The sequence below is a fragment of the Gekko japonicus genome, unplaced genomic scaffold (assembly GCF_001447785.1).
Source record: "Gekko japonicus isolate JY-2015 unplaced genomic scaffold, Gekko_japonicus_V1.1 scaffold28, whole genome shotgun sequence".
NCBI lineage: Eukaryota > Metazoa > Chordata > Lepidosauria > Squamata > Gekkonidae > Gekko > Gekko japonicus.
In genome coordinates, this window is record NW_015177010.1 from 1,161,936 (window position 1) to 1,176,597 (window position 14,662).

The 14,662-nt window shown below is 42.6% G+C and overlaps 1 protein-coding gene across 3 annotated transcripts in view; it reads right to left on the reverse strand.

The window, feature by feature from the left end:
- Positions 1–13,656, reverse strand: part of CRY1 (cryptochrome circadian clock 1) — a 50,383-nt gene extending 36,727 nt beyond the window's left edge. For all 3 annotated transcript variants that reach the window (XM_015427589.1, XM_015427590.1, XM_015427588.1), the window contains exon 1: positions 12,889–13,656. In XM_015427589.1, the coding sequence (XP_015283075.1) occupies positions 12,889–13,046 (158 nt within the window). In that variant the 5' untranslated portion in view covers positions 13,047–13,656. The remainder of the gene's footprint in view (positions 1–12,888) is intronic.
- Positions 13,657–14,662: the final 1,006 nt, after the last annotated feature.

Genomic DNA, 14,662 nt, shown 5'->3' on the forward strand with positions numbered 1-14,662 from the left:
TCAGTCGTCGTTTCTCCAAGCTAAAGAGCCCTAAGCGCCTTAACCTTTCCTCAGAGGGAAAGTGTTCCAACCCTTTTATCATTCGAGTTGCCCTTTTCTGCACTTTTTCCAAAGCTATAATATCCTTTTTGAGGTGTGGTGACCAGAACTGCACACAGTATTCCAAATGAGGTTGCACCATTGATTTATATAGGGGCATTATGATATTGGCTGATCTGTTTTCAAAACCCTTCCTAATAATCCGCAGCATAGCATTGGCCTTTTTTATTGCAGTCACACACTGTCACGACATTTTCAGTGAGTTATCTACTATAAATCCAAGATCTCTTTCTTGATCAGTCTCTGCCAGTTCAGACCCCATCAATGTGTATTTATATTTAGGATTTTTGGCTCCAATGTGCATCACCTTGAACTTGGCCACATTGAACCCCATTTGCCATGTTGACAGATCCCTTTGGAGTACCTCACAATTCTCACTGGTTTTCACCACCCTGAACAACTTCGTATCATCCGCAAATTTAGCCAATTCACTGCTTACTCCCAACTCCAAATCATTAATGAAAATTTAAAAAGCAGTGGACCAAGTACTGATCCCTGCAGTACCCCACTGCTTACCACCCTCCACTGAGAAAATTGCCCATTTATAATCACTCTCTGTTTTCTATTAATTAGCCAGTTTTTGATCCATGATTTTTGAGCTTACTTGGGAGCCTTTGATGAGGAACCTTATCAAAAGCTTTCTGGAAGTCAAGGTAAACAATATCTATTGGATCCCCCTTGTCCACATGTTCGTTCACCCCTTCAATAACAGGTTAGTGAGACAAGATCTTCCCTTACAGAACCCATGCTGAGTCTGCCTGCTTTTTCACTGAATCTCACCCAATTCCCCAGTCCCTGTTCCATATGCTACTGCTGTAAATGCAAGTCCCATGATCCCTACCACCACCTTTCTTGGTGTTCAAAGGGGACCTTTTTTCATCAGCAAAAGAGCTGGCAGGCTGACTCATGGAGTCGGCTTTCTAGGTATTCATAGGCAGCATGGTATAGTGTTTAGACCTTGCTACAACTCCATAGCCCCGAAAACCAAGAAAGCAGACACCATGAGCAGGATCAAACCTGCTTTTCTAGGATCTGGGAAACCAAAGTTTGAATCCCCAATTGCCCATGAAAGCTTAGCTGGGTGATCTCAGGCCAGTCACATACACTCAGTTTAACCTATCTCATAGGGTTGTTGTTAGGACAAAATGGTGGATTGGAGAATGATAAAAACTGCTTTGTATCCACATTGGGGGGAAAGCAGATTATAAATGAAGTAAATAAATTTAGGACTGCATAAATTAGATTTATCAACTAAATAAGCTTAAAAGGATTACTTTTATTGCTCAATAATTAAAACCTATCAAGAACACAATTTTCTATTCAAGAGGAAAAAGGGGAAAGCATGCTGTTAGCAATTCCCTTCCACTTAAACTTGTGGAAGCTGTCTCCAAATTCTTCTAAGTGGTTTCAAACAATCCTACTCTTTCTGTGCTATGTTGTGTGCTATTTGTGTAACTTTAACTTGAGTGGCTAGAAAAAGTAGAAAAATGTGATACATTGCCAAGATAATCCATACAGTGGCATTGTTAAGTACAGCACAGAATACAATCGTACTGTGACATGAGTGATAAGCAACACAATTCTGCCCACCACCAAGTCAAGAGTAGATTTTTAAAATAATTAAACCAAACCCAATTTTTCAAAGTTACAGCAGACCCTCACCATTCACAGATTCATGCCATGTGATTCCACTTATTCGTGATCCCCAGCCTAACCATGTCACGCAATTAGCCTGAACAGGTGATCCCACTTCCCTTCATGGATTCAATCAATGCAAAGAGGTCTGAGGGTTAGGGTTGAATCCCAACCCTAATTCAGTTCACAAAGATTATTATGTGTATGGTTAACTTTACTGAAGCCCTATCTTTCCCCGCAACACCTAGCGACGGTGACCCATGCAATGGTCACTTCCAGACTTGATTACTGCAACTCGCCCTACACAGGCTTACCCTTGAAGCTGATCCAGAAATTACAACCGGTGCAGAATGCAGTGGTGCGCCTGCTGAAATCAACGCCTGTGTGGGCTTCACAGTAAGCACGTGCTCTGCCAACTGCATTGGTTGCCAGTTGAGTACCAGATTTGCTTAAAGGTGCTGTTTTTGACCTTCAAAGCCTTATACGGCCTGGGACCAACATATCTAAGGGACCGCCTCTTCCCATATACACCTCTAAGAGCGTTACGCTCAAAAGATCAACATCTCTTGGTGGTCCCTGGCCCGAGGGATGCCCGTCTTGCCTCAACCAGGGCCATGGCTTTCTCTATCCTGGCCCCAGCCTGGTGGAACGTGCTCCCTATTGAGACCAGGGCCCTGCAGGATCTTCTTCAATTCCACAGGGCCTGCAAGATGAAGCTGTTCTGCCAGGCCTTTGGTTGAGGCAGCGGGCACCCATCTATGGCCTCCCTGAAGTTGCTGTCACTCATCTGTCACCTGTCCTATTGACCAACAACAACCGGCCTTTAACCCATTGTACCATCAGGCCAGAATTTTATAGCCAACTTATGCTCTTCCAAGCTGTACCCATTGTTTTAATTGTTATGTTTTGTTGTCTTTTAATGTTTAATGTTTTAAACTGAAATTGTATTTATTTCAATGATGTTACGTGCCCTGGTCCCGCCCGCAGGATGGGCAGGATATAAATGCAAATAATAAATAAAATAATTAATTAATAAATAAAATAAATATATCCAGTGATCACATTTTTGCAGAACTTCAAGCAGCTCTTTGCATAACTTAACTAGGTCAGAAATTATGACAGTATCATCTTGCTAACACGAAAAGTGACAGTGGGCACCCCTACCTAGTGCCCTCACTGATACCAAATTCAGTTCAATCACAACCATTGATATATAATCTTGCTTTTGAAGACTCATACATTGCTTGTATTCAGTTAATGCATTCTCCTCCAAAGCTTCCAAAGATACCCCAAATTCTACCTGGTCATAAGGACATAAGAACATAAGAGAAGCCAATGTTGGATTTGGTCAGTGGCTCATCCAGTCCTACACTCTGTCACGCTGTGGCCAGAAATACCAAATGCCATCAGGAGATCCACCAGTGCGGCCAGGACACTAGAAGCTCTCCCACTGTTGCCCCCCTCCAAGCACCAAGAAGACACAGCATCACCTGCCCCAGACCAAGAGTTCCTACCGATACCTTGTGGCTAACAGCCACTAATGGACCTCTGCTCCATATGTTTATTCAATTCCCTCTTGAAGCCATCCATGCTTGTAGCCTCCCCAATCTCAGGGGTGGAAACTAGTCAGAGGGTCATAAATACTGATTTTACTGACCAAAATTCCAAAAAAACCCTGAATACTGACAAATTACTGAACAATTTAATGTCAGCCTATTGATAAGCTAGTGTTTTAAAAGTAAAACTAGGACTTCATTAAAAGTGATTATTATCTGACCTCCGCCAGCGCCATAGTCAGATGTGATCCAGAGAAAAGGATTGCACACCCTTTTTATTGAATGTTTTAAAATGAACAACAACTCTGAGGCATGTTTGGTCCAACATACATAGTAGCAACCCTTGTAGATGCTTTCTAAAGCTTAGGAGACCTGGCCCATATAGAAACTGAATAATGTTTACCTGTTAAGAAACTGCAATGAGACTTCCTGTAGTGGCTTGTAGTTCCTGAGGAATGACCTGAAGTCCAAAACACTAATCAATACCTAGGAAAAGTGTTGGACATCTATTCCAGATTTCATTGTGGACATCTATTCCAGACTTGATTGTTTTGAGAGATTGTTATTCTGGACTTTGTTCTTTCCCTTTGGGATATTGTGGACTTGTGTATTTTCCTATGATGGATTACATGTATTGAATTACTTATTGTGTTGAAGTCTCTTTTTAATAGCTCTTGTGCAGGTTTTTCAGTGCAAAGTTGTTATTTATTGATTTTCCTTGGTCATTGTTTTAAAATGAAGGCAGGGTAATGTTTTCATTATTGTACAAAATTTAAGGCAAAAAAGAGTTGCTTTTTTAAAAAAATCACATACTGTAGATGATAAAACAGCAAAACATATTAAAACCACACATAAAGTAATCATTCTGACAACAAAACATAATTACGGTAAGGTAAGATTTGTCTTTGCTTTTACTTTATCTTTGTTTTTTTGATGAAAAAATTATTAACGAACTCCTTTGTTTCTCAACAGTTTTCTGTACTGCATCCGCAAGCATTTTTTTCTTCTTGTCTTCTTTCTAGCATGAGCCGTGCTGTGTTGAATCCCACCATATCCTTTTCTCAGCAGCCAACTTTACACGTTTGGTTGCATCATTTAGCAACGTTGGAGCAGTCATCCTCTTCTCGTTCTGTTGTCTCAGGTTTTTCAGTTTTGCTTCCATCTCTTATATACTACCCTTTTCACTGTCTATCTTCTTAAACCTTTCTAACTCCTCTGCCTTTCTCCTCTTTCTTTTCTTTTTCATTTTACTCCTCTTTAATGACACACTGTTCATCACAATATTGCTTGTAATGAACATGAACTGCTCTTGCCATCTATAAAAACTCCTGTGTGATATTAACATGGTATACATTGTTTTCATATACATGATATAAAGTTTCTTTGACGATTAGGTGGGCATTCAGGCCCTTTCGGTCAAAATGTGTCCAGTTTTTGAAAACCCTCTTTCTATGTCTGTACCACCATGCAATAATGATAATGCTACTTTCACCACCTTGGTAATCAGTGGGTATTTTGGATCTCCAGATGGGTGTGTCTTTTAAAAGAACTGATTCCAGTATGTATCTATGCGGCAAGTTTCACTGGCAGTTTCATCTTCAATTCTTAAGAAGTTTCCATTCATCCTCAATCATGTCCACTGGAATATCCATCAGGAGTACTGCTGCTACTTTCATTATATCCTTGTGGGTTCCTTCCTTGACCCTCCGTGCTGGAGCTAAACATTGAAGATATCTGAAGATAGGCTTGTCCAAAGATGACTGGAGTAAAAGGTGTTTGCAGGCTGCTATGAAATGTTTATTTGCTCCTGTTAAAAAGAGTAGCTGTTCCTTTTCAGAAAGTTTTTTCAGTTTTTCACAGATTCTACTTTCACTGATTATGTCTCTCACAGGTATGTAGTGCGAAGGCTTCAAGAGACAACGGTACTGAACTCTTACAAATTCTTGTGTTTTTACTTCACTGTGCATCACATGCACCAAAGGCTCTTCTTTCTGGAACACTCCAGTGAACTTTGTAAATAAGCGGGCACTCATGCAAAAAAAATATCACCTCTGCTTTCATTGTCTCATGTTTTAAGAGGTTAATTATGTTTCTATACATTGTGGAAGATTTCACCAAATCACTTTTACTCTTAGGAACAAAGTCCTTAAAGTACTTCATAACTGAACTAAAAACAATCTGTCTTCTCACTGGGAAGTCACCGTGTTTTCCCCAAAATGCAATAATGAAAACAAAAAAACAGTAAGGCTACAATTCATAAGGAATTTGATATGGCATATTTTCATTCTGTGGGTTGATCATATGAAACACATACTGTTGCACCCCCTAGACAGCCACCCTATAGGACCAGTGAAGCTGTTCATTCATACTGTATTTGACATGGGCAGAGATCTGCTCTCAGCAACGAAGTGCCATTAAAACCTAGAGAGCAAATTATATGGTTTTAAGTCATTTTTGCCGTTCCTCCCAATCTCTTTTCTCAAAAGGGAGTCTGCATTGCCTGTGACTTCATTAACATTTGGTATTACCTAAACACTTTCAAACTTCTTTAGGTTAACATTACCCATACAATTTGCTTTTGAAAAAAGAAACAAGAGAAGGCAAAAGTGTTTCCAGTTGCCTAGATATCTAAAGCTTTTCCCAGCAGATTAAAACCTTCATGCATGCGTTCCATAACAAAAGAAACACTTGTATAGTTACTGTATGTACTAATAATGTATAATTAAACCAATCACATTATAGTCAGCAGCTAGCCCCCACCTGGTGGAATGAGCTCCCTTATGAGATTAGGACCCTGCGGGACCAGTTACAGTTCTGCAGGGCCTGTAAGACGGAGCTCTTCTGCCAGTCCTTTAGTTGAGGCAGCGGGCATCCACCTGATATGGCCTTCCCCTAGTGACCACAGATTCTACACTGCCAGTATTAACACATCATCTGTCAAGACATGCTGTATATCTAGTACTGTATTGTTTATGTTTTAATATATGTTCTTAATTTTAATTGTAAATCTGCATTGTGTGCAGATCGGTTTGTCTGTAACCCATCCTGAGCCTGCTATGTTGGGAGGGCAGGATATAAATTTAATAAAATCAAATAAACAAAATACAAATAAAGAGATTGCCATATACATCCCACAAAACTTGAATATTATCAGATTTGCAAGATGCAGCCTTATTTCAAAATGATGAAAATATGAAGAAAGCAGCAAGGTCTAGCTAGTCTATTCCACACCACCCTATATCAGCAGTAGGTTAAATAACTGATATAGTACCAGGGGTCATTTCCTGCGGGAGCGCACAGGAGCAGAGCTCTGGCAGTAAGGCGCCCAGGGGGCGGGCACATGCAACAAGCCCCGCCCCCACTCCCAGCTGCCCTCAGTTGGGCCATGAGGAGCAAGACGCAGCCAGATAAGTTGCAGAGCCCCACCCGGCCCACCTTCAGGTACAAACTCTCCCTCCTCTGTGAGGGCAGATCTCCGCGTTCCAGCCCCCCCACAGCTAGCAATCCAAAACAGTCCAGTGGCACCTTTAAGACCAAGTTTATTCAGGTACAAGCTCTCCCTCCTCTGTGAGGACAGAACTGCACGTCCCCCCCCCCACAATAGCTAGCAATCCAAAACAGCCCAGTGGAGACTGAGTGGTGGGTATTACGAAACGACCCCTGTATAGTACCATAATATTTCAACTGACATTAAATAATTGCTCTATGAACCTACAGCCCATTGATCCAAGTACATTCACCAAAATGAAGGAAAGGTATTAAACCTCCACTTGACCACTAGTTTGATAGGCTTCATCCAGTATATATCATGAGTCTTACAAGTGCAGTCTGCAACTTCTAACCTACACATAGCACTTCTCAAGCTGCTGGTGCTTACTTCCCCCTGGTACTCTACCTGTAGTTAGAAGCTACTGACAACACAATCCTAGGCATGTTTGCTTGGAAACAAATCTCATATACGATAGCACTTCTTCACACAGAACCATAGTCTTAATCATATTAATGAGAAATACATGCTCACATTATTTGAAAGATACTGTAAATACGAAAGGAAGACTCTCAGCTGAACCATCTGTATACATCACAGGTCTTGTGTTATTTCCTTCAATTACTGTCCTACAAAGAATACAGGATGTTCGTAAGCATAAGTAGTGTCTGCTGTACATTAGAACACTGAAGAACACTGAACTTCTGAAGTGAGTACTCTGCCACAAATTTTGTTAGCCTTTATAATGTGCTACTGGACCCTTACTCTTTTCTACTTCTACAGATAGACTAGCACCACTAGACAGACAGACTAACACCATCTTGATGAGAACACTAAATGTGCATTACACATTCCTTTGTAGCTCATGACCAAAAGAGGGAGAAAGAGCTTTTTCCAAATTAACCTGCTCTTTATATAGCACTTCACTTTTTTACTCCTCAAAGCACATGTATCTTGGAGAGTGAAGTGATTTCAGATGTCAAATGACAATAGCAGGCATTGGTAATGAGGGAAGAAACCTAGGTCTTAATTCAATCCAGGAGGATGCATTGTCTTGAGCTTCATTATCAGTTACAATTCAGCAGTCTCTCTAATCTCCCTTTGAAATTCCTTTGTAAGAGAACTGCTCTCTTAGGTCAGCAACTGAATGTCCTGGTAAGTTAAAATGTCCCCCCATCGGTTTTGAATGTTCTGGGTTTCTAATAGCAATAGAAAGAGTAAGAGGCCAGTAGCACCTTAAAGACAAAATTTGTGGCAGGGTATGTGTTTTCGTGAGTCACTGCTCACTTCTTCAGATTTATTTCTATTTATTTTTGCATCTTCCTGGACTGAATCCTTCTGTACCAAATTGAGACCTAGGTTTCCTGTCTCATTACCAATGCTGATATCTCCACACCTATTACCCCTCTGCACATCACACCTAATTCAATCATGCCTGCTATTGCCATTTGGCATCTGAAATCATCTTTATAAAAGTTTATATCTATAGTACCTCGTGTTACATTTTATGGCACACATGGCCTGGTCCAACAAAGTGACACTTATGTCAGATCCAGCCCTCATAACAAGTGAGTTTGACACCTCAGCTCTATCTGGTTCTGAGGTATGAGTGCCTCAGCTATAGCTGTTAACATTCCTCCACTGCCAAAGCATGAAGGACCTGCAGTGTTCATCTCCTCCCAGAGACAACCTTGGAGTGAAGAGGAGAGTATGCCAGAAAAGTACTCCTATCCTTGCTCCTGCAATAGTGATAGGTGACAAAGCCCCTCAAGACAGGCAGAGAGTGGTGATAGACGCAATTGAATACTATGATAAACACCCAGAAAAAGAAATTGTCCTTTATCTGTCTATTTGGCAAAAAACCTGCTTGTTCTTTTTCAATTACCTCCTGTAAATAAATCTTAAGTCTTTCCAAAATAATTTTTGCAAAAAGTTTATAATCATTGTTCAGAAGAGAAATTGGTCTGTAATTTTTCACACTTGTTAAATCTTGTGCTTCCTTGGAGATAAGCGAAATTGTAGCTTCCTTCCATGAGTCTGGTATTTTCTTTGTCTCTCTTATATCATTTGTCAGAAGTTCAAAGATAGGGACAAGCTCCTCTTTAAATTTCTTGTAAAATTTTACTGTAAATCCATCTGGTCCCGGAGCCTTCCCTAACTTTGCCTCCTGGATTGCTTTATAAATCTCTTCTTTCGTTATTGGGTTGTTTAACATCACTTTAAACTTTTCTGATATCTTTTGCATATTCACTTTTTCCAAATATTTCTTTCTTTTAGCCTTGTCTATTAGCTTCTTACTAAAAAGATTTGCATAATACTTAAAAAAAGCTCTCTTAATGCCAATGTTATCCACAATTTCTTTTCCCCCATCAATTATTTTACTTATAATCTTGTTTTCTCGTCTTTTTTTCAATTGCCATGCCAAAAATTTCCCCGGTCTTCCTCAAGAACTTGGGAGAGCCACTGACAATCAGACCCAACAATATGGAGCTAGATGGGATTTGGTATAAAGCAAAACCACCATATAGAAGAAACAAGAAAATCTCAAAAAGCAACAAGAACCAAAACAACATACATTCAATACACAGTTAAGCCAGCACTGACTCCCAAAATTTACGTAGTGTCATTTTGTGAAAGTGAAAACGCTGACAAGTTAAAACAATAAAACTGAGTTCAACTGGGTTCATTTTACAGAACTTGGAGAGAAATTCTAATATGCCTTTTACCCACACAAAATTTAGAACAAGTAGGACATAACTGTACAGGGCCGATCCTAAAAAGAGTTGGTGACAAATACAAAGTAAGATTCACAAACTCCATAATACATCAGTATATTAAAGACTGAAATCAGGCTAGATCTACCATTAACATTTTCCGACAAGTCTTTGATAGTTCAGTTAGTTAAGAAATATGCTATTCCAAAAAACTTACACAATGATAATCCAAAAAAGACCCAAATTTAAGCTTTTACAGTATTAATACTATTTAACAAACACACTGGAGATGGAGCAAAAGGCCAAGAGAAAGGAGGTCAGTGATCCCACGTGACAAGACTGGTTGGCAATTATGTGAGGCATGTCAGTAGGACAGCTGTGGATAAATTCATTCACAAGAGCAACATGACTTTCCCTTACGCCTGTTCGTACAATATTCAGTTTGCTATGCTAAAAGAACATTGATTTGCATGTGAATGCAAAAGATACCAAAGTCATAAGAAAGTCATTACTTAAGAAGGCACAGAATGGTATAACTTCTTAGGATTGCACAGTAAGTAACCAAATGAGTTTCAAGTATAAGTGCAGCACTGAATAATTTCCTACTTAATCTAGTGTTCTTCAATTTCTTCCATGATTCCCTCAAAACTCTGTTTACACAGCTTGGTTTTCTAACTTCATATAAATTAAATCTGCTTAATACTATTTTTAAAAAGAAATAAATGACAATACACCTTTAAGAATTCAATATGCCAAACCCGAAAGGGTCCATGGTAGAAAGATTTCCTTGCATAATTTATCTGTTTAAAATCCTTCCTGCTAAGTGTAGCAGTATACTTTATTGGGAAGTGGGGAATGGAAACGTAATCTGAGAAATAAGTATAATTTATTGTTTCCAGTGTTGAGAGTATTTCTGCTCCTCCTTACAGCACTTGAAGTGTATATTTTTACTGCAGAAAAACTGGGCTAACAGCTTGAATGTTTATCTCTCCTGGATATCTACAAATTGTCAATTTCACATGCAGACCACCCATAAGTTCTTTTACATAACACAAACAGGATTAGATTTTGGAAGTATGAAGACCAATTAAATTAAGTTCAACACATTATAAAAATCTAGTTTTGATCATTTTGCTTTAAAGCCTCCCTTCCCTTTCAACCCACCTGAAGCCCAATAAGAGTATGAGATGGAAGAAATACTCAAAACTGTGTAAGAGTGAAAGGATTAACCCCTGCTATTCTACTGGGAAAGCCATTATATCCATCTTCTGTTAGTCCCTAAGAATATACACTTAGCCTCATTGGTAATGTGACACATCAAACAATACATTTTATCTATGCATTCATGCAAACAATCACGATATGAACCAGTAAGCAAGGATATGGTAGCAAACTTCAGCTATAACCATGGAAATTGCTACTGGCTGTATGTGTTTCTCTCTCTTTATGGCTCTCCCCTACCAGCTTTAGAAAAACTGTTCTGGTAGTAGCAGGTAAAGGGAAAAGAACCAGGGTGATGCAGTGGTTAGAGTGATGGCCTAGGATCTAGGAGAACCAGGTTCAAATCCTCAGAATCTTGCTGGCTGACCGAGCAGCTGCACACTCTCAGCCTAGCCTATATCCCATAGGGTTACCACGAGGATAAAATGGAGAAGTGAGGGATGTAAACTACTTTGGGTCCCACTGGGGAGAAAGGTGAGGTATAAATAAAATAACAATTTTTAAAAAAATCATTAGTGTGTCACCATTAGGACCAGAAAGACCTGGGTGTAAATTATGATACTACTATGAAGCTGAGTTACCTGGACCAGTTACACAATCTCATATTAACCTGTGAGAATGAGACAGGGGACAGGGGGTAGGATGAACCATGTACACCACCCTGAGTTCTATGAAGGAAGGGAAAAACCGATCACATTGCTATGTCTCTAATAAACTGTAAACAGACCACATCTACAGGATATCTAGCCTTTCTTGAATGGCATCAAACTGGTTAAATGCACCAACAACTGACAACTTCTACCACTGAAGCTGCACCAGGCTGGCAGGTATCAGCTGCAATACACCCAACACCCTATCATTGTAAAGACTGGCCATTCCTTTCACATTTGATAAGTGATCCATTTCATTGATGTAGCCTTTGTTATTGACTGCAGGTTTGCTTTCAAGACATTCAGGTGACAAAAGCCATCCTCTTGCATTCGCTAAAGTAAACCAAGCCACCAATAAATCAGGAAAGGTAACCCACATTATTTTGGGAAATACAGTGACCTAACACTCCTCTAAGGCTTTATTCATAGCAATTTTGGCACTCCAAAGAAGTCTCTCCCTCTCACAAGTTCTGTTGCTGGAAAAATTAGCTCAATACGGGTACCAAGTCACAGGATGTCTTTATTTCACACAGCATCAATAAGAATTGCATACGTAATAGCCTCTGTACTGCCAACGTCAGGAAAAAGCTGGAAAAGGCCCAATTAACAACAAGTTATAGCAAGCCAAGAGGAGGTGAGTCAGCTGCATGACCATGTATATAACTTGGTCATGACTAAGTGCCTGTTATCCATCAAGGGCAATAACATGTAAGTTATATGCACAAAGATTTCTATTCATAAATAGTAACTATAACCACAGTAATCTTCAGAAGACAGTGCATGTCACACTTGTCTCAACAGACAGGATATATTGGGTAAAGGGATAATCTTATATTAAATATAGGAGCATGCAGTGTTCTGTGTTATAAACGATCCTGCATCAGCACCAACATGAACTAGTACTCTTAATACAGTGCTTTCAAACTTTCATTCTCTCCCCTTGAGTCCAGTGATGCTTTTATGCCCAACAAAGTTTAACTCTGAGTATAAGCTTTCGTATGCATGCACACTTCTTCAGAAAGGTTATACCCAGAATTAAACCTTGTTGGTCATAAGGGTGACACTGGACTCAAAACTTTGTGCTGTTGCTTCAGACCAGCACAGCTACCCACCTGACTCTCTCCCCTTGCAAGCAATACAGGAGACAAGTACAGCTCTGTACCACTGCATGCTTAGTTAGAAGTCACTCTACAGTATTCCACATAAAATTTACAGAATTACAGATTGAGAATTCTGAGAGAGAGAGAGAGAGAGAGAGAGAGAGAGAGAGAGAGAGAGAAGAGTCACCACTCCCACCCCACAAGGCAGGATAGGAGAGATGACCAAGCTGTACCTTTCTATCACCCTGAGAGCAGAATATGTCAGGACTTTTGAGTGCCGCCAGAACCGGCGTTGTATAATCACACGTAACGACGCATGCGCGCATCCCTTAAGGAACTGTTTGCATAAGATGGGGTTCTACAGAACCGGAAACGACCGGCCCCATAAAACAAGTCGCCCCCTCAGCCCCCCCCCCAAATACTCACCTCCATCGGTTGATTCCCACGTTGGAGGATCCGGCGAACCAGGGGTCCAGAATATACACGCAGCGGACGGTGTCGGCGCCCTGGATGCACTCCCTCAGAGCCGGGTTGTCGTGGAGCCGCAGCCCCTTGCGGAACCAGTGCACGGCGTTAACCCCCATCTTGGACAGCCGGTCTTGCAGGGCACTCAGTCACGCTCCCCCCCCCCCCTTAAAAAACCCAGTCTCTAAGCGAGAAGAAGCCGGGCGGGCGGAGGGAGGATCGGCCGGGGAGAAAAGTGTGGGCCCTCGGCGGCGATGTCTCGACGGCTCAAGGATAAGCCAAGTCGGGTTCGCGGCTCATACCGAGCCGGGGATGGTTACGGAGAGGCAGGCAGGCAGGCGGGCGGGCGGGGGGTCCTGCTCAGAGGTGAAGGGGGCAAAAAGAAAAAAAGAAGAGTTGTCGCCTCTGAGAGGAGCGGAGGCGGCTCTAAGAGCCGACGGAGGCGGCGGCCGCGCCGGTGGAGGCAGCCGCGGAGGGGGTGGGGTTGGCCGTCAGCGGGACACGCATCACCTCTTCTTTCGCCTTTCCCACCCCCTTTAACCGCCTCAGCCGCGCGCGCCCAACTAGCCCTCGAAGGGAGGCAGAGAGGAGCAAGGGGCGGAAAAAAGAAAAAGGAAAACCTCACGGTAAGTCTGAGTTACACAAAAAAAAAGAGAAACGGTGGTGGGAAGAAACTGAGTTCGGGCGGCGCAGGGCTCACTGTTCTCCCTCGGCTCCCAGCCTCTCTCCTCGCCGTCTGCCTTGTGACTCGACGCCGAGCTCTGGGGCTTCGAAAGGCGCCAAGTCCCGCCCCTCCCTCCCCATTGGCCGCCCGGGCCCCACGTGACAGCCGGCGCCTCACGTTTCTGAAATGTGTTTACTACCCGGCGGTGAGCGGGCTCTGCTCGAGGCGCAGCGCTTACCAATGGGGAAAAGCCCACGCCGCGCCTTAGTGACGCAGAAGGAAAACGAGCCCCCTTCCGACGGAAAGCTCGCCTTCCAAGGCTGCTGTGTTACCTAACCGAACGAGGCCAATGGGCGGGGCTTAGGTGCGTTGTTAGCCACGCCCGGCCCAGACGAGCGCGGAATACCCGGATGAGCACGGGGCTTTCGTGGAGGTTGTTTCCTTCCCTTCGACTCTCCACCGCTGCCCCCCCCCCCGAGGCTCCCTTCGGCCGGCTTCGAAAAGCTTCACGGGAAGGGGAAAGCGAGGAAAGGAAGCGGCGCGCGCCTCATAAAATGTCCTGGCCTGTTTGAAAGGGGGAGAGTAGTGTGCATGTGCATTTCCGTGCGCAAGCCTCTTTTTTTTTCCTCCTCTCCGCAAGCCGTGGCTCGTGTTCTCGCGCCTGGCTAAGGCATGGTGGTTGCGCTGTGCTGCTCCCTCCGGTAGGCTGGGGCTCACTTGAGCAACCAGAGGCAGTCTCTGCTGCCCTACGAGGGCGGCCTTTTGATGTCTAGACTTGGTGGTTATATAACCGGACCACGTGAATCCGACAGTGAAATAGCGGTCCTTCCCCCCCCCCCCCTTTGAGGGGGGTCCCCCCCTCTGCCTCTGTTTGCATCATCGTCCGGGAACGTGGCCTTGGGTACATGATACACTGTTCAAGCAAAGCCTCATCCTAGAGAGCAGACAGCCGTACATTCCGTCTTGGACATTCTCACCTGAGAGAGTAAGATCCACTATTCTCAGTGGGACTTCCCCGTGCACGTGTGCCTGCACATTCTGTAATAACCTTTGAGAGTTGCCGGAGGGAAA